This window comes from Prorops nasuta, unplaced genomic scaffold (genome assembly GCF_024137725.1).
Source record: "Prorops nasuta isolate Cenicafe-Biocafe unplaced genomic scaffold, Cenicafe_Pnas_1.2 PNAS00003, whole genome shotgun sequence".
NCBI classification, from domain to species: Eukaryota; Metazoa; Arthropoda; class Insecta; order Hymenoptera; family Bethylidae; genus Prorops; species Prorops nasuta.
In genome coordinates, this window is record NW_027116800.1 from 5134106 (window position 1) to 5155356 (window position 21251).

General features: G+C 36.9%; 1 protein-coding gene across 6 annotated transcripts in view; it reads left to right on the top strand.

The window, feature by feature from the left end:
• The window catches only part of Neto (Neuropilin and tolloid-like), a 57428-nt gene extending 51460 nt beyond the window's left edge, over positions 1-5968 (top strand). For all 6 annotated transcript variants that reach the window (XM_066746915.1, XM_066746913.1, XM_066746912.1 and 3 more), the window contains 2 exons: positions 2147-2284; positions 2419-5968. In XM_066746915.1, the coding sequence (XP_066603012.1) occupies positions 2147-2284; positions 2419-3441 (1161 nt within the window). In that variant the 3' untranslated portion in view covers positions 3442-5968. The remainder of the gene's footprint in view (positions 1-2146; positions 2285-2418) is intronic.
• The last annotated feature ends 15283 nt before the right edge of the window (positions 5969-21251 follow it).

Genomic DNA, 21251 nt, shown 5'->3' on the forward strand with positions numbered 1-21251 from the left:
GCATGAGGTAAAACTACGCGAAGAAAAAATGAACCCAGCCTTACTGTTGATAACAGAAAGATCACTCTCGATTTTCTCCAAGTACTTTCGGCCGAGCTACTTTGAGATTACGACAGGATTAAAGGTACTTCTGGATCGTAGGAATATCCTAATTCCATGAATCCGTTTTGCGATTGCGATAAAACTTTGAAAATATTCCTATAGCAAGAGCCATCAACAATAATCGGCTTCATGTGCTTTCCACTATGTTTCAAAGCTTCTATTGAATATTTTATTTTTACTGGAATCTCGTCGTTTACAAATGGTTTTTTTTCCTCTTGCGAGTGGACTGACCAATCGTTACAATAATAGCTTGAGCGAGTTTCAGGAGCAGGAAGCAAATTGGTCGTACAGCAAAGACGTGAGAAAACCTCTAGACTCACCCACATGGCCAAGCTCAATTTTAGTTTACGTACTATAGTCGGTTTTTTTGCCGCTCTGCACACGAGTAAATTGTAATGAAAAATATACACCGAGCCCTCCTGGGTCCGCAAAAACCATCAAGAAAAATAATACAAATGATTTTACAACCTAAATGAGAAACTGGATATTTTATTTTTTCGTTGAAAGTTCGCAGCTTCAACTAAATTTAAACTTTAGTATGTGTGACGTCATCAGCTCGTACAAATAATAGACAAGCACGAACTAGTCAAACTACAAGTTGTCTTTCAATAATATCGAATTGCTCTTTATATTTTTAACCCTTCTCCCTTTAATCAAAAGATGACTATTTCTTAATTTCAATGTTAAAACCAATACCTGCAAAAAATTGTCTGCAAATCTTTGTTCTTAAAATTGTATTAACATTTTTTTACTTGCTCTTTAATCGTTTAGACGATTGGATGAACTTGGAACCGATCCTAATTTTTAAAAGGTACACAGTTTTTAGCATCTTTTGTATCAAGTAGAATCTTTTAGGCTATTCCTCATGTAGTATGGACCAGCAGTACGATTTTATGGTCTCACCTTTGGTCAAGTTGGACTATTTTAGATAAGAATACACGTAAAATTGTAAGTGAATGTGCAATAATAAACCTGTCAGACGTTTCTCCCTTTTCTTTAAGTTCTTTCTTTTTCCTTAAGACTATGGATGAACCTTAACTCATCAATTACACTTTTCATAGAATATCCCAGTGAAAACTTTACTCTTATTGTGTCGTATATATAATATATATCAAATCATACTTGTCCATTTTACAGTTAAGTATCTTGAGCCGAAAAATACTAATCGTTTCAATATATAACGTTAAATTTGAGCATGATGGATATCTGATTGATTTATTACGTATACATTTAATGCGCGATATTAGGCATTAAATTTAATAATCGTTGAGATCTGAAAATTAATCTTCAACAAGAAATAGGAGCTTGAGCTTAATTAAAGACCGACTATATTTTCATATTAAAATATGAGAAGAAATAAGTATAGAAAATGACAAAAATCAAATGATGCAGATTATAAGAAAATAGTTTTAATATTACAAAGGGCTTCGCTGAGAGTAGACATAAAATCCAACGACCTTTTACATACTAGTATTAATTATGCTCTACAATAATGCAATTAATTATATTAATGTGATTGATATAATTATAATTTTTACTACACGAGAGAAAGTATTAGCTGATTGTACAGGAAATAATTTAGCCGTTGGAGAAGATTAATAGCAGAGGGCTGGAGGTCAAATCAACGGAGAGAATCGGGTATTCAGTATTGCACTGGTACACGCGAAGCTTCTTACACGAAATAGATCTTTGCGAATTCTCGGGCTTTGGCTCGTGGGAAGGATGACATGGCATCGCATGAATTTCGAGACTTCAGAGAGGTATTTAATCAAAACCGGTGCTGTCTAAAGTAAATCCACGAAGCGAGACACCAGGGGTGAGAACAGAAGGAAATTTGGCAATTAGAGAATTTGCCATTTCTGATGACTTCCTCGACGCGTGTACCGATGTGCGAACATCAGCGCTGTAGAGATACACATAGCAATATATAGATACCAATAGTTAACATTTATTAAATCTGAGCAAGAACATCCATGAGCTTTACAGAAGTTTTATCATTATTGAAAAGCAGTCTTAATTTTATACTGATTCTCGTGTGTTACAGGCCAAAAAGAAGCGACTTATGGATTCCCAGCACATCGTAATCATCCTGGTTGTATTCTCTCTGATCATGTGTGGAATGAGCTTCGCCTTCGTCTTTAACTGTGTACGAAAATTAATCAGGGACCACCAAATTATTCAGGTACGTAAACACGTCATAGCAATCTTGCATGACATTATAAAAATTTCTTCTGCCTGTCACTGCATTCATTGCTGCGAGGGTGAATGCTGGAGGATCTACAGGTGTGTGTAGATACATAAAGTTGAACGTTGCAGGAACACATAAGGCAATCTCGAGAAAACAGGTTGGACGAGCTGGGCCGAAAATCAACGCCACGTCCGATGTCAATGTCGAGAACGGACATTAGAGAGCGCGACAGCGAGTCGCCGAGCCTCGAAGTGATTCCGAGTAAAGAGCTTTTGCCCCCCACAACATTGATAGCGCAAGAATACACAAAGGAGCTTGTTCTAGAGATGAGTTTCAACGCGAAGGACATTCACGACATCCATCAAAGTAACAACGTGAGTAACGCGACCCAAGAAAGATTGCAAGAAAGTAGCAGCAGCGAGGAGCCAGAAATGCGTGATAGCTCCTGTCAAACTCGCGAAAGTTTATTCGAGACACGATTACCCTCTGACACAATGGCAGCAGCAACACCGCCGACGCCACCGCCGTCCTTCACAACGTTCGGCTTTAAGCATCCTGCCGCCGTTGAAAATGGGACCAATCAGCATGCGCATCATCGTGCGCATCATCATTTGCCAAGCCCTCGTAAATCTCTGAGCTCTCAAAAGACTTGGAGCTCCCATACTCACCATCCAGGATCTCAAATGTCATCCCGTTGCTCCAGCTGCAGTCCAGCCTCGCACGGATTGGACACCATGGGAATATGCCCGAAACATAATCCAATCCCTGCCCCTCCAGGCTGGTCCTCGCGCGAGAATAGTTATTCAATACACGAGGTGGCTCAGTATCCGGAACAATTATTGGATTATCCGACTTATCAAAGGTTCCAGAGTCCTAAGCCCAGTCAAGAGTCGGATGTCCATCAGCAGTCTCCAAAACTTCAGAGGCAGAGGATGGCTGGTTCCGGCGAGAGATACGGCAGTTCCCTTTATGGATCGAGATCGAGCAATACGGCCTCTAGCTCTCCTCATTCTAACACGGCGAAAGCTCAAGTCCCCTGCACGATGGATCCCAGGTACCGAGCGGAGGCTGTCATAGAAGTCGATCAGCAAAGAAGACCCTTTAGCATAGAGAGCACCAAGAGTGCCCCGGACGTAATCGCGACTCACTGACGACGGGTTGCTGGGGATTGGGAGCCCTACCGTAGACGCCATCCCCGTCAAAACGCCGCCTCCGACACAGTCGCTGCCTCCGCCGCCATCGACGACGACGAAGATACCACTGCATCGAGCCTGAAGCAGCAACCGAAGGCTAGTGTAGCCACGCAAAGTTCGCTGGACGATGATGCCGCTTCGACTACCTCCTGATCCAAGTTTCTAATTGAGCTCGATCGTTCATCCGCTGCTACGCAGTGTCAAGCGATCAAGTTCAAGGATCCCCCCTCTCGACTCCTTCAAGATTCAGTCAGTCGTAAATCAATTGGTTCCGACAAAGAGCAAATCGATGTCGCGGCAGCACCGAGATTACCAAAGTCCACCCCCGTATTGAAACTGGGCGACCTACCGATACTGAAGCCTCCGGAAGGATTCAGGATTCCGGTATTTAAATGCAAGAGGCCTACGCTCGCTTGGCAACACTGCGGATGTCCCACACATTCGCATCTACCCCCAAGGAGACAGCCACAACAGACCACCTGGTGTGCCTTGAAGCGTTCCAACCAGGACGCTCATCTCTACAGGACCTGGCCCAATCGGGCATCGAACAAAATCCGATGTTCCTACAGAAATAAACTTTTCATGCGAAAGTCCCTCGACGGAGTGAGATTTCTTTCTTTAGGGACATCCGTTGACGCGCCAGCGTACGTGCCCAACGCGTCCAACTGCCCGAACGAGGAAATAGGAGCATCTATACCTTTTTAGGCTCTCATTCAGGGATTCCTCCATATTTCCTATATTACAATTTTCGATAAGTCTCCTACGAATGGACCAAGGTGCCGGAGCTTTTGCTAGTATGAAAAATCTTACAACATCTGCAAACGACCATGCTCTCCTGCCGCCTATTATCGTATGGCCGCCCCCTTCTCTTTCTTTCTTTCTTTCTTTCGTTTCTCCTTCCTTCCTTCCTGCCCTTATTTTCATATCACTACGATTCGACATTTCGCGTGTTTGCATCAAGTGTCCTTTTCCAATGTTCAAGAGCAACTTGATATTGTTCTGGTAAAAGTTCGTGCTCTTGTTATAATTTCACCCCAAAAGTGTCGAAAAAGTAGAAGAGATCGAGGCTAAGTCAACACATTATCATTCACAATTTTCTACAATATAATAGAAACATCCATCCATACTAAGCATAACGACATCGTTTCAACTCTAGTCAAATTCCGTTAGTAATTGTATACTAATCAAAAAATGTCAACAGTATTATTGACAAGGTCATAAGATTTTTATGTCCGAGTGTGTACTGACTTGTGTCTCCAAGGCGGACTTAGCCCCGATCTCGCTTGTAGTCTGAATTTTTTACAAGTTATTCGCAGGCCCTCAATTGTTACGATAGAGGATTTTTTGTCACGTGCGTTTAAACTTTTGACAATCGATGCGTCTTAAATCGTTGTATCGACTGAGTTGTTTCAGACGAGAAGTAGAATATTCTGTAGAATACCACTGCCTTCGAGATATCGAAACCTGTATTCTTTGGAAAAAATCGTTTATCCATTAGTTTTAAATCAACATATCGAGGACAATGTGACTCACCCCATTTATAGACGATCGTTGGTCAAGTTGCTCCCCTAGATTAGCACAACATAGCTTTTATTTTATCAAAAGCCTCAAGACTATACGGTCAACTTGAAAAAGCTTCGATGTATCTGATTAATGAAAATTATTGTGGTATATCAGGCAAAAAGTGTAAATGTATACATAACAAAAATATAATATACAAGCCCAACTATTTTTTCACCACGGCTAGTGTACACACACACATACACACACGCTCACACGGCGGCGATATTCAAAATGCATTTATGTAGTTAATAATGGAAGTATATAAAGCAAATTTTTATTAAATATTCATTGATATTTTTGTTGCACAATTTTTTATCTCGTCAATACATAACTATTGTATCAATGATGAGAGAAACTATGCTTACCTACTTTATTGATCTACTCTTTAAACTTTTTTCTTCCCACTAAAGCGGTATATTCTTTACAAAAAGAACTCTTTGTAACTGTTATGTTATAAAAAATTTAGGGAATAACCATTCTCTACTAAGATCAGCAGTTTAAAGAAACCAAATGCAATAGACCGTACAGCGATATGATAACTGTAGGTTTATTAATTATTCGTTTAGAGGGGCTACTGAAATTTGTTTCATTAGTATATATAGACAGTATGCATTGGCGAAGGTCTGAGTCGCATGTGATGAAGTTACTGCATATTTATCATCAGATGAATAATTAGTCAATTAAATAATGAACGATTAAGTATATGGCCTGTGCGTGTTATTCACAATATAGCTAAATGATTAAATTAAATGTGTTGCTATACACGTCACAATATGTGTATATATTAATTAGTGTTAAAAACTCGCTTCTCTATACAGGTAGCGTGTTAATATTTGTTATGTAGAGCCGAATGTACAGTGTGTACACATTTGTAAATAAATAATAATTATAATATATTCAGGGCATGTAAAATAAATATAATACTTTTAACAGCAAAACTTTTAGTTTTATTCATTAGGAGCTTCATAAAAGTGAAACTATTGATACAGTTAAATCTACCCTTATCCACATTCTATTGGCGTTATAGTGTAAGATCTATCATCAAGTGCCAGAGTAAGGATATTTTAATTCCTTTGTACTTTTTCGCAAAACATAAGATTTTGCCAAAGTTATTTAGCTGAGTGAGTCTGATTTTATCAAAATTATGAAGTAACCGTTGATACAATAATAGCATGTAGTTATAATACAGACGGATTTAATCAGTCAACAACCAATTAAAACAGCTTATATATTATAATGATTAATGACAGGGCACAATTAACTATATTTCAGGTAATTCGATATGGTGAATAAAATATTACGCGCATCGTTAGCCAACGTGTAACAGTTATAAGAAAAGTTGGGGTATAAACTGTTGGCCAGTGACAGTTTAACCAGCCCTGCAGTGCAGAAGCTGCAATAATTATGCCGTCAGCGCTTCTTGTGAAGTAACGCAATATTCCCTCCAGGGCTAATGCGCTTTCCGGCAAGAAAATATTTCCCCATTTACCTCCATAATAAGAATATAAAATTATTACTTTTATTAAAGCTACACACCGAGCTAATTAAAAATCATATAACAATCCAACGAAATTCTGCTAATGTAATTTATTTCTACAACCTATCAACAGCTTCATTTCTCTATACACCCTCCATCTGAATCTCCCCAAACATTATATTCGTTCACTTTGCTACTCCAATAAGGGCTCTTGCCATTAACTGAGTCTTTTGGCGAATAACTTACCATTTTTATTAGTAAAATGTAGGTATACCTATATAATATATATTTGTAATTCAGAAAAATTTTCTCTGTCGGATAATCTCCTAACTGCCGTGAGCTTTAAAATTCTAAAGTAAGGTTTTCCGTTTTAAACTGATTATAAATTACGTGGAAGAGATAAAGAGCAAACGTGATAGTAAGGCTGTACGTTCACGCACATACAACCCCACATTGGCTTTTCAAAACGATTATTTTGCAAAGTCCGTGTGGCTCATCTATCTTCGTTACTTGCGTTTGCCTGCAGGTTCCTCTTACCCTGAAAAATCTTGGAGCAGTTACATGCCACCAACAGCCCAAGGTCAATTTTAACAATCCGCTTTTCTCACCATATTCAAGGAGACTCAGAGAAGATTTTCTTATCAAAAGTACTATATTAGATGACGCAGAAATAATTGCTTGAACTAAATTTTTTGGAAATAGGGATTTGGTTGAGCTGATCTGAGTATCAGATGTGGGGAGTAACAGGATTTAGTAGGATTCTTTTCTCTTCTTTTAACAGGTACAAACGAGAGTCAGCCAAAAGTGGCAGTAAAAAGTGGAAAAGTAAAAAGCGCGGAATTGGCTGAGGTTTACGTGAGAAGTCTAAAGTAAAAAGTGAATTAAAGCATTGGAAGTAGGGACGTAAATTTCAATGTTAAGCATTGCATCTCTGAAAATCTTTAAACCAAAAATCTACAATTATTACTCTTCTCATCTCTCACCGACTAATTTTAAAGTGAAGTGGTTTTAACTGTCTGAAAATTATTTTATACGTTTTAAATTTTTCTCGAAAAGCTTCTGTTTGATAAATGAGAATATGCAGAGGAACATGAGCTTCTCGTTATTTTATATAATAGTAGCATGATATATATGTTAAAACATTTAAAAATAATTTAGATCCTTAACAATTTAACAAATTATTATCAATTGAGGAAAATTTGCGAAAAATACGAAATATGTATAAAAAAAAGTATATCTAGTAAATCTTCTGTTATTTTTAGAAGTAGCCATAAATGAAAAATGCGCAATGTTCCAATTAATTAAATCCCGCCTCGGTCTAATTAATGGAGCCGTGTCCATCGGCGTCGCCGCGAGCCCAGATCTGTCGCTAGTTTAAGCGACACGACGAATTTTCTACGACTAATTGCGAAAGCTAGTGCCTCCAATAGACCTAGCAAATTCAATACCAGTGCCAAAAGACAATACAAAATTTGCATACCCGACGTCTGTTAATTAATTAATCATGTAAAAATAAACTAAATTAAGCTGAAGATGCTCGCATACCACGAAATTATTTCTCATCGATCGAAGATGTTCTAAGAACGGCCTCGATATCAGTGCTTGGATAAAGTAATAAAATATTCCATTACAAACATTGGCCAATGCAAGAATATATGTAGTATAGCCAAGTTAGCGATAAGAGCCAAATACGAACATTGGTGTATCACAATATGTCCACTTCCGTATCAAGCAAGTTTCGTATAGTATAACATTTTTTCATATTCTTATATATAAATGAGTATTATATATTTAAGATGCACAAAGTTATTGCTCCATTTTATACGATTAAATATATAAGTGATACGCATGTTTATATTTTTACACAGAATTAAATTTTATCCTGAACATCTCATAAAAGTTCAGTATAAAATCGTAGAAATTATATAGTCAAAGTATTAAAACAAATTGTATGATTTCCAACAATAAGAAAAATTGAGATTTTTCGCATGAAATTGGTTTATTTGAAAAAGGCAGCATTTGCTTTTTAATGGACACGGGCAAATCCTAGTATAGTTTATCCATTATGGTCCACGGAGGGCAATCTGGATTATAAAAATTGGCGAAATATCGGATGAAGCTATATCCGTCTTGATCCATGATTTTTCATTTCGCTATACTTCCTGATTCTCGTAATCGCCTTAGAGCTTTACCATTAAGAGATTTGGCCTGTTATAACGGAAATATGTCCTCTGTATACCTATACACAAGCTTGTTAAACCTTTTTCCTCCATATATTTTGAGAAATTTCAAGTGTTCTGTCCGGAAGAAGCCAGCTAACCTCCAAATACAAAGCTTCTCATTGAAATTTCCTTCCAAGCCAATTGACACACACACACAGAGCATCTAACAATTTTCCATTCGCCCTTCTCGTCGAGCCACTTGAATGCGAGGTGCGCGTAAAGGGAATCTCTCACGCTTCGTTCGAACCACGCTAGCTGGCTTAGGCCATATTTCTGTTAGTTTTTTGCCATTGACTCGATTCGCACATCGCTGAACGACAGAACCCATTGATTCCAAAAGAATGACCCCGTCTCACTTATAAATCCGCAATAGTGCAAAGCCTGCAAGAAATAAGCTCTTAATCTCGGATCCACTGCTCATAGAAAATCATATGAATGCGCAGCAGTCGTTTCCGTGTGACTTGTATTTTCCATCCAAAAATCTATAAAAAAAAAGACTATCTCCCTTTATACCACGTTACTCGACTTCTCTCGTCAAACCAAATTTATAATGCAACATCTATTTTCTACCGAAAATATATATTAATTAATTTGCGTCCACTGTTTTTCCAGGACTAAATAATTTCTATTGCCATCCAATTGCAGCTGAAAATTTTGAAATATACATTATCAATATAATTTCTCTAAAAAAAAGACTGTAAATCGATAGTAGAAAAGTTGTCAAATTACCTATCGTGGAAACATCTAGAAATCTACTATGACGCCCTAGTCGTATATTTATCGAGCTACCAACCCCGCCGGCTACAGCATCGAAGCTGAGAGTTTTACGCTCATTGGAACATCGAGTCTTTATGACTGCGCGCCGTAAAGTAAGTATTTCCTGACTTTCCCTAAGAAGGAAAGATTCACAGTTGGCTTGCGGCTCCTTGCAAGTAAGCCCCTTTATACGCGTGCTATACGCACGGATCTGTGCAAACCAAAAATTTCTATTCTCTACATATGAACGTTTCATCCTATTCACTTCATTCTGACTCTTTCCGATCGAAAGTTTCGCAAGTTTTTGTAAGCCTATAGTGGCATAATTAAGTTATTTGAACAATGCGTTTTGTTCCATTCGAAGGATACCCATAGATATGTTGCTACAATGCAGCAATTTGATAGGAAACTTCCATTTGATAGAACCCTTTGCAACGTCTGCACTATATATAAAATACAAAAGCATCTCCAGCGATTTTTGGCCGATTACGATGACGAAGAAGCGGAATGCCGTACAGAGTTTACAAAACGTGAATTCAGGTAGGATGATGACACTTGTGATATATATGTATAAATCTTTTATGGGTGCATTTTATGCGCTCGCCATGCTCAGCTCGACCGAAATTACATAACCCAGCGTCGAAATCAAACTTTTACAATGTTCCTGCTTAAAGGCAAAGCGAGTAGTCAGGAAGAATTCGTTACGCTCGTAAATCCCACGTGAATTTTTCTCTGGCTCATTCGCTTATATCGGATCCTCAAATGTAGAATTTTTTAATGAGGATTTCCCTCTTGAAATAAAGAATATAGATAGCAAGGATCGGTCGTTATGTTCGAAAACTGCTTCGACTACTATCATTGGAAATAAACATGGAACGAAAAGTATAATAAAGGGATTTACGTTTACTTTAAGTCCTTTTCTATTTTTGTATTTATTCGATAAATGTATAACGATGCTGTGCATTGAGGAAAGCTGGTGGAATAAAACGTTGCTGAAGGATAAAACAGAGAAAAATTGAACTGTCACATGTTTGAAAATATAATTGTATTTTCAGACGATTCAAACTCGAGAATTTCATAAATAACTACACTGCACTCTATGGTTTCCCATCTCTCCTAAGAATGTATTTTGCTTGATCGTTTCGAAAGAATCGTTAGAGAAAATTTACGCTCATTGGAGGATTACAATTTCATGGCGCCACGCTACCATTGACCGGACTGATATATCGCTAGTAAAAAAATAACTCTTTAAAATATCCTTAACTTGGTCATTTATATGTAGCATGGCTATTGATAGATCACAATAAATTTAGCATGCACCTTTACACTTATCTCGCTTTAACATCACTATCGCATTATAAAATCGTATCAGTAATGAATACCAGTCATTGTTCATAAACGGTAAATAACAATTAAATGAAACCATTCATCTTAAATGTTGCCTCGTTGCTCCATTTTACTTTGCAGCCGTAATTAGTAAAATGATTTATAGCGAATCAGAGAGCTTACACAGTCACTATTTGTTTATAATGCATAGAGATTCTCTAGCTGCTTTAATGTATATGACCGTAGATTAACGACGTAATTCATCAGATAACTAATCTTAATTTTCACACTGCAGTAGCACATAGTTGAAATAAAACAAAGTAAAAGTTCGCTATGTGTACGAGCACCTTAATGGCACTATCGATTAAGGATTTAAAGCTAATACTTTGAGCAGTGTAGCTTTCCTCACCTTTCCTTCCCTTTATCCCGTGTTCTCTTTCTTATATATACATATAGTTATAAAACGATATTTCTTCTACAATGAAAACTTTCGATAAAACAATTGATATTAAAAAGAATAACGCAGTTTTCACCATTGCAGCATTTTGATTTTAAACTTAGCCATTGTTATCATTTTAATTTCTCACAAAGAATTATATCTAAAGAGTACGTATTATATACCTGATTGATCATTCAATTGAAATTCAAGTTTTCAACCAGAAACACATAAGCTATGAAAGACACCATATTTTCATATAGAAAAGATAAATTATAACTTGCACGAGTATAAGTTGAAAATGGTACTGCTAGCGATGCCACTTGGCACGTGGCGTCTTGTCTCGCACATCAGCTGCTTACTTCCAAATGGCCCGCAAATTTCGGCGAAAATCCAACAATTTGATGACGGCGTTAAGAATTTAGTGTAGTATTTGTAGAGCGAAGCTCAATGTCCGCGTGGTAAAATATACGATAAATCATCGAGATTCGGTGGTTAGTGGGGGACGGATGCAAATGCTTCGTAGCCGCGTGCAAAGCTGGATGTAAAACATTAACCGCAGGCATGAATGATTTTACGGGATAGCGCGCGTGAATCTACTACCTATGTATATATACATATATGTATAGTATAAATGTCGAGGTCGAAGTACGATGCAGCGCGTTCTCCATTTCCGACGTGATTTCCTCCGTAGCCGAGTGTCAGCCTCGGTACCGTCAGCACCGAGGTTCCTCTGCTCTGTAGTCTCTGCGTTATTAGCGAAATGCCGCGCCGGATGAAAACACTAAATCAGTTAGCATTTCCAGCGCGAAACTTCATTGTAAAAATCTGTAGCTCGCCGTTTTATCTCCTTCCGTCACACTTACACCCTTCCACAGAGAGCATTTATTATCAAGCTCATTCGCTCCACTTTTCTCCACCCACCCCCGGACCTATATCCTTCATAAACATTTTTTACTGCAAAATATCTAAGCAACTAATTAAAACTCGGCGTTCTTTATTACGTACACGTAGTACATGATTGAATCAGGCTATTTGTATGCTAGGGAAAGTAGATTCTGCTCGTGGAATTTGCTTGAAATTATGATAGATGTTCGACGGTATGGCTCGCTCAAGTTTTAACTTTTCAAAGTACATCCATAATGCACATGCAGGAATCGTAATTCGTGATCCGTGTCACGCTCCAACATGACGATTCAAATTTCGAGGAATCTTAGCTCGGCGCCACGTGATTATGCAGCAGTGTTGTCCCCATTGTCTAATTTACTTAGTTACCAGAAACTCAATTGCAGCCCACCGTGGACCGACCGACTAAACAACACTCTAGATATCTTTGAATTAATCACGACGCTGCAATCGCATTTCGGTGTCTTTCAACGCGGCTATAACACAGAGTAGATAAATTTAGTCAGGATTTTGCCAAACTCAAAGCTGCAATAATGATCCTCGGCAGGACATTAGGGGACAAAAAGTAGAATCAAAATCACTGTACAGCTCTACGTTAAGACCAATTAAATTCTCCGGTTTCTCATCAGCCAAGGATTACAGTTCCATCGCTTTTAATACTTCTTGTAAAAGCTTTAACTATAAATATACATCATGGGCTTATATTCACAATCAGATCTATTAAATCATGCGCCAAAAGCCACCAATTTATTCTTATACTCTTTCGCTATTTCATTTATTTTCATGCCAGTCCTAATCGATATGAGCAAAAGACTGATTAAATATTTTTTGTGCTTGCGTCGTACTGTTCGAATGCAACTTTAACCAGCAGCAAATGGTCTCCGGAAGGTTATACTACGTAGCGCGCGGAAGATAAGGATAATGGAAAAGGAATTGGCCCTATTTTGTAAATAGTTCATTTATATGTATACTACTATATACTGCACGAGCAGGGACCAATACCATCGGGGTCAATTCCGTTAGCGCACTTCGCAATAGGTTGACGCGATGCAAAAGGAAAGGCGAGCGAAGGAGGGGAGCTGAGAGAAACGATTAAAGTGCAGAATAAGACAAGACGGAGAACTCTCGAAGTATAAGCCAATGACTTTAAGCCGAGCGAACAAATTGGATGCTTTTTAGCCTCATTTTTCTTTCGACTGAAATAATCAAATTTTCATTAGTCAATCAGCAAGCCTTTTACTTCCAAAGCTTGAAAATGTCTTGGGCAAGCAGCTTACATCGGAAGAAAGCTGCTTCGTCCCCAGTTACTCTATCGATTCATAACAAACATTCTTTCGAGATTTCCCGCAAATTAGGACGAACGGCTGCTATAGTCTTCTTAAGCCGGATATCTAGCGTGAGAGATAAATTGGTCGGTAGGGGTAAAATACTTGGACCAATTGGCCCTGGCATTCGTGAAATCATTGCACTTCTATTTTTAAATTAGAGATACCGCGGTGCAAGAACGTTATTATCAAACAGACAAATTTATTATAGAAGATGCTACATGTATAATTGAAGTATTAATGCTGTTATATTTGGATGTAGCTGTTTTATATTTACATTTTATTAAAAACGACAGCCTTGGTTGCTGAAGCATAAATCAAAATTCGCCAATATTACGAATCCCAGTAGCGGCCAATGCAAATGTTGCAGGATGAAGCTATGGATACAGGTCGGGAAAGCCTCGCCTCAGCCACGACTGCTGTTCTTCTTTGGCAGTACTATCTGGGTTAGGTCGTCGTAAAGTCCAAGTTCTATTTCTCCACCTTCCTATGGCCTGCTTTTCGAAGACGCACTATTTTTTTCTCCTTTGGTACTTGCAGCCAGCCGGTGGAAATGTCGTTTAGGAAAAAAACAAAATACCCAATAAACAAGAAATTACCTAAAAATATAAACCTTGTAAAGTACTATATGGTCGTCAATAAAATATTATGATAAAAGATAACAAATAAAACCATCAAAGTTTTACTTGTATTTCATAAAACTTAATAGCAAAACGTAAACGGTAAAAGTAATAATCATTGGAGTTCAGAGCCCTTGTTGAAATCCAGGTGGAAGTAATGGCGAGAGAGAATCGATATTAATGGCTGGCATTTTTCGATGGAATTATTTTTCCTTTACCCCTTGTGGAAAAATCTAGTACTTATTATAAAAGAGCTTTGTAATGTTCGCGAATAGAATTGTGATTTTGCAAAAGCAACAGCTTGATCGAAATGTGCCATGAATAGAAATGCGATGCAAGCAGTTTCAAACGTGATAAACGTGAATTGTGAACTAAGCGCCGTTTGGTTACTCTGTTGTGTGATGATCCTCTGAAACTACAAAAACCAATCGATCTTTAATCGTAAGAAATATTTATCCTGTAATTAATAAATTTTTCACATAAATTAAACGTTCTAATAATTATTACCTATATTTGTTAATATCATTTTATGGATCGTACTTGAAAGGTAAAATGTGTATGCATTGCTCCACTTTAGTATAATTGAATAAACCCCGACTTGCATTTATTTCCGGATAATTCCAGAATACGAGGAGTTCGCACTGCGCGAATAAGTCAAGTCAATGATTGGCTCTAGGAAATTGGAAGGAAACGATATTCTTTTTGCACTATTAGATATATATTCAAACCTTAAAAAAAGATATGAGGTTACAGTTTTTGTATAAAATTAAAGTCAACCGGCTCTTTAATTTATTTTGTAAACTGCATGTAATTAAACAGTAAAAACAGTTTTATTCTAATAATAATGCTATATTTATGATTTACTGCTAATGATTATTACTGATTATTGCCAGTAGTTAATACTGTTAGTGAATATTAAGATGAATGATTGACTAAAATTATGGGCTTGCTATTTCATACTAATATTTGCTTGGTGAAATTGCATTCCGATTAAACGGACATTTATTACGGATACGGCGAGGCTATTAAAGGTCTTCTTGGAAACCTAATTTAGACTTATGCAATACCATTTAATCACCAATCCGTACTGAACAAACTAGTGATCTTTTTAAATTGAAGAAAAAAAAATTCAATGTATAACAATAAAACTAATTTTTTTAATCGAAGATTGAAATAAAGTGAACAATCCAAAGAGTTTTATTGCTTATATATATGCCGCATTATAAAGTTGCATAAAAACTCTACATTTCTATTGAAACCATAAATCAACGTTTTAATCACTCCAAAAGTTTCAAATCGTACTTTTAACCGAGCTCTAATATTGACGTTTACTTACTGTACTGTTAACCGTAGTCAGAGAAGCACGAAAGCTATATATTTAGCATTATTATACGATGAGAATTGTAACAGTTTCCTCTTCACCAAGTTGCACAATGCACAAATCATATCTGATCAGTGGTACATATCAATATTTTATCGGTCTTCTAATTCATTGACGGAATAACATTTAATCATATAAAAGTTTCGAATAAAACTTTTCTTCTAGTCTTTAATATTGACATTTACTTTTAGTGCTAACTGCAGTCAGTGAAGCACGAAGTTAATTCAGCAATATTGTACCAGAATTGCAACAGTTTCCTCTTCGCTAACTTTCAATAAGTACACCTATAGCATACTACTAGAAGCTGTAATCATGCATCAGATAGTAGAAATCATATTTGATCAGTAGTACGTATCAATGTTTTATCAGTCCTCTCATGCTTTTAACAAAATCACTTAAATATTACACACGTGCTTTTCTCTCGTATATTTAATAATAGGTAATCAAAAGTTACAACTATATATTCTACAAAGTGAATAAATATTGTTCGTTGTTCTTCCCGTTTAACAATCGCATGCGTTTCGTTTATTTATGAATCAGTTTGGCCAACAAAAAGGAGCTAAATAACTAAATCAGGAAATTTCGACGCACGTCAGCTTTTCAAAGTGCAAAGCTTTATGGTCAGGGTGCAGTTAAATGGAAATCAGAACATCTATTGTTTCCGAGGCAGACGGACAATTAATCATACTTTTGTGTGCGCAGTCCACTCAAGGCTAATTTTGCTCCAGGCCCGTATCTTGATTACTCACTAACGATGTTAAACTCGAACGATTATTTGAGCCATTAATCACTTAACAATGCATGTGCAGCCCATTTATTCACTATAGGCTTGATCTTGCTTAAAACAAAGTGCCTTATAATTCCACTGGTAACATGTCGTTCTACTTTATTTCGTGTTGGACACTCCTAGACTTGATTATACTTTTAGACAATCTTATGCCTAATTATTCGAATCCAATACGCGCATTGAATCTATATATATTTTTCAATCATTTTCAATTACATCAATAGTAATTAAGATAAAAAAGTGTAGAAATTATACTTATAAAATCTAAGAAATTACTGTCAAGATCGTGGTAAATGCGCGGATTCGCTTAATGAGTACACCCGCGAGTATGTATACATGTATTTTAAAGTTATTGCTGACGCAAAGAATTAGACATTGCAACATGAAATTCGCGCGTGACATCTTAGAGAACAGCAAGGATCGTTATTAAATCTAAAACGATGCATAATTTCTGAGAAAGATATATATTATGCTAATTAGTAGCAGCATTCTTCAGAAAGTGAACATTTGCATAGAGAGATGTCGTATAATACATTGTATCCATAGTTACTTAATTCCTAAACATTCGTTTAGGAGGTATTTTTGTTTAAATTTCAGCACAATCACCAGGCACTTATGTGACAGACACTTTTCGCAGCATTATTTCTATAGGTTTTCTCATTTTTACCGAAGCCGTTGGCCTGCAGCATTTTTCGCTAGCGTAATTATCGTATGAATTAGTCATCCAAACCCCCTTCCAATCCAGATCTGTATCGTTCGCCAGCCAAACGAGCGTCTGCCCATGACACTTGACGGGGCAAAGAGGAAAAAGAATGGTATACAACCGAATGCCATCTGCTTCTGCAGAGTGGGATAAAGAATAAAACATATATAACCGAATGCTCGAGTTTTATATATATAATAAATAAGCTGTTTTTATAAGAGCTAACGAGAAATTCTTTTAGCAAAAACTTGAAAAACAGTTAATTAATGCTTATTAGCCGCACTCCAAAAGGATATCGCAGCTCCTAATGTAATTTCATTGTGTATTTCCTTATATACCAACTAAATTATTGATAACAATCGCATCTACCAAAGTTTTGTATCAATGAATAATTTCCAGAATTCCCGGCACGAAATGATCAAATCAAGGAAAGACTATTTCTCATCGACGCAACACAATTAAAATTTAATGCAACCAGTTTCTAAATGATTCGTATAATATTATTCAACGTTGACTTTATTTACCGTTTTTATATGATTCATTTGAAAGCTCGAGAGAAGACAGTGATCTGTGTTGAGAAGCGCTAAAAAGTTTTGCGATCCCACCGGGCGGAGGCGGCGATTTAATCAAACGACTGGAAAAAATGTTACCTCGTTAAGGTAATTAACAGAGCGGTCATGAAGATGGTAAAAGGCGGTGGCTCGGGAACATTAACGAAATAGCCTTTTGTGGCTAACGCAATTTCCTCGCTCGCAAGTTCACCTACTTGCGCGATACTTGCTTAAATCGAAAGCAGTGCGTTGGTCTTCAGGATAGCCAGATATTAGCATACTATTAGATACTGGCAGTTTAATTGAATCCTTAGTGAAGAATAAAAGTATAAGTGTACCTATATATATATATATACCAAGAAACGTAGTTACGTAGTTACGAAGCGAGAAGTTTCCTTCATCTCCGTTGTTTATCAAAGCAATTTCTTTGTACTTTTTATCCAGTCCAATTATTTATGAGCAACAAAGCGCAAAGAATTTAGAATAAAGCTATCAGTTTGAATTCATCTCTCGTCGTATTTTAAGAATAAGAGTGAGATTACCTGAAAGGTACAGTTTAAACAAATAGTAAGACAGTCGAATTGAAAGTGGAGATAGAGGATATAAATTACGCTTATAATTTACTCGTACAGGATATATATGTATACAGCATATTAAAAAGAAAGTTTGATGTTCCGCTTTTTGAGAGTTATTGCAGGGGATAGGGGGAAGATATTAGCATAGAGGTTTATAAATGAGCGCCTAGATAGCGAGGAAAAAGAGCATCGTAGGTGGTGAGGGAAGCCAATGGATGGAGAAGATGAGTCTGGTCTGTCTGGCTCGTCCATCCTTATTGTTTTAGTCTCTTGGGGTCTGCCATTCCAGAATCGCTACCCCTGGCACCTATCTTATCCCGCAGGACTTGATCGAGACCTGCTGACATCAAGTGGATACGAAACCCTCACGTAGCTTTATACGGCCATTGGTTATTTCACACGTTTCTTTTCCGCATCCTATATATGAAAATCTTTAATTCAAAAATATCCACCAGTAAATATTGTACTGTAAAAAATCCTTCATCGCGTATTACAATTTTTGTAAAATATATACTACACACAGCGAATAATTATACTTATATTATCATCTGGGGGGTAGCTCTCTTGCATGAATCAAATTTAATGTAAAAAAATATGGGGTTACATGAGAGATTTATTAAAAATTTCAACCAAACGTGGTAAAGCGACGGCAGATACAACCGTTTGTATTTTTGACCAGAATAATTATCGAGCAAAAGGTAAAATGTGGTGGAAATTAAAAACAATTATTAAATTTCGTTTCAAGCTTGTTTAATGAGTAGATGCTATACATATATACATATGTTCGTATACAATATAGACGGTTTGGAAATTCATGCGAACCGTTGAATTAGAAATTCGATCAGCCAGAATTAATCAGTTATTGGTGCATGGGAATTCACGCACGAAGAATATTTGATTAATGCGAAACGAAGAAAAGGTTGTGAGTGAATATGATGAAGGTGCATGGTGTATCGGAGTACCGCGTAAACATATATGTGGACAGCAGAGCGCTATCATTCTCTTGAACCTTTAGAAAAGTCTAGTTGGGGATTGGTGAAATCCAGGCAGAGAGAATTGAGCGCTCCCTAGGGTACAAAGATTACGTTTATTTCTTTTTCGTTTTGCCCCCTCAGTCACTCATGGATTCACGCTACGCAGCTCATCCTTTTGGATTTTCGAAGCTTTTTCTTTTATGCTGCTTCCATTATTTTATTTTATGCTGGCCTATACCATCGAAAACTGCGATAAAGGACTGCGGTTCTATCGACATGCAAATGTTTTAGAGACACCACCATACACGCCATGCCATTTTAGTGGACAGTGGGGCTTATCTTTTATCTTCCAACAATCATAGGATTTAAAAGCATATCAGACAAATATGTAGAAAAGTCATTAGTGAAGATTGTATTCAATTAAGAATTGCGTACAGCCCACAATTCATCAGTATATATATACACGTATATATAGGTAGACACACAAGTTTCAGAAGTTATATTTACGTGCGAATAACACTTTGCCTTACATACAGCAACTCGAAAATCAGGAATAATTAATTTTATCGCAAGCATTAACGAAAGTAGCTAATGACTTCACGCTCGTAATAACTTTCAATACGCACCGGATGGCAATTTCAGTCGAAATTTTACTCCCGACTTTCAAACAAATTTCGGTCTTTAAATGTTAGTAAAACACTGTAGTAAAGTAAAATTTGAAAGCTTTTAAGATAGAAATGCAATTTTTCTCTTCAAAAGCAGGAAATAATGGATTCTTTTATGAAAAGGGAAGATAGTAAATTTTACTTTATCATCATGAGTATAAGAATTAGGTTAACCATTGCCGCTGATAGATTAATTGGAGGATGTTTCTTGAACTTTTATTGTGGACGTAGGAATATTAGTTGAGTATCGTGAAAGGGGATCTAACCTATAATTATTTGTGATAAATCAACGGGGTTTTTCGTCGTAGTTTAAGCAAATGACAGGGTGGACACGGCCCTCCAGAACAATAGGACACCCATGGGAATTCAATTATACTATAATAAAAAGCTTAGCACTTTGCAGTTTTGCACCCTCTGCAAATCGTTAATCACACCGTTGAGGACAATAATAAAATTTCTAAAGCTCCGTGAGCTCGTAAAAATGGTATTGATTAATTTACGCCCGCGCATTTATGATAAACAATAGTATAAACTGTTTACCGATTTTCCTCGTAATTACATTCAAACGTTATATTCTAAAACTACACAAAATATCTCAACTGTGGTAGTAAAATAAAGTATTGCGTAAAAATATTGATCGATTCATAATAATTGGTGAAAATATGTGAAGTGTTAATAGGAATATGGTGTACTGTATAATATACCTTAAGAAATACATACGGTGGAAGCAAATAACAATAAAGTAGATTTCGGTTTATGTGACGACGTTTTTATTGCGTCTGGAGGAGATAGGAGGTTTGATAATTTACTCGAACTAGAATTTTACGTTATTACCAGCTACAGGGAGCGCATGTACGCTTAGCCAGCAATATGCGCTGGCTATCGAAGCACCAGGAAACTTCGTTGACCGTAAACTAGGGTGGATGTTTTAAGCGCATTAATAAATTAACCGGGGAATTCGAAAAACTATGCAGCCACCTCTTTTGGAATATCCTAACTCAATAACCTGATAAAAAACTTTCAATTGAATTGGACAGTTCGCTTGAAAGTTCATTTTTGTAAATTTACGCGTCGACCAATTTAAAAGGGAAAATTGCTGAAACTTTTCAATCAATCCGACATTTTAGTGGGGAGGAAAGCTGAACATCAACTGTATAACATTTTAGTAAGATTTCATGCAAATTTCGAGGTAACGTTAATATATAAACACATGGTACATCGTCATAGGTGAATATAGTATAACCGAAGTAAGTAATAATTACGGCCAAAATCTGAATGAATGCAGAATCAAAGCTTTAGGAGTTACGCAAATATAGCCTAGTATTCACTGGAAGCTGGCTACACTCGCTCTTATCAAAAACCAAATGGCGGATGGAGGGTAGTATGTAAAGTGTGAATAGATAAGGAGAAAGAGAGTAGGGAGCTGATGGTAGGAACGCCACCACCGAGATATACTCACCGACAAACTATATTGGCTACTTTTCAGTAGAAGCTTTAACCT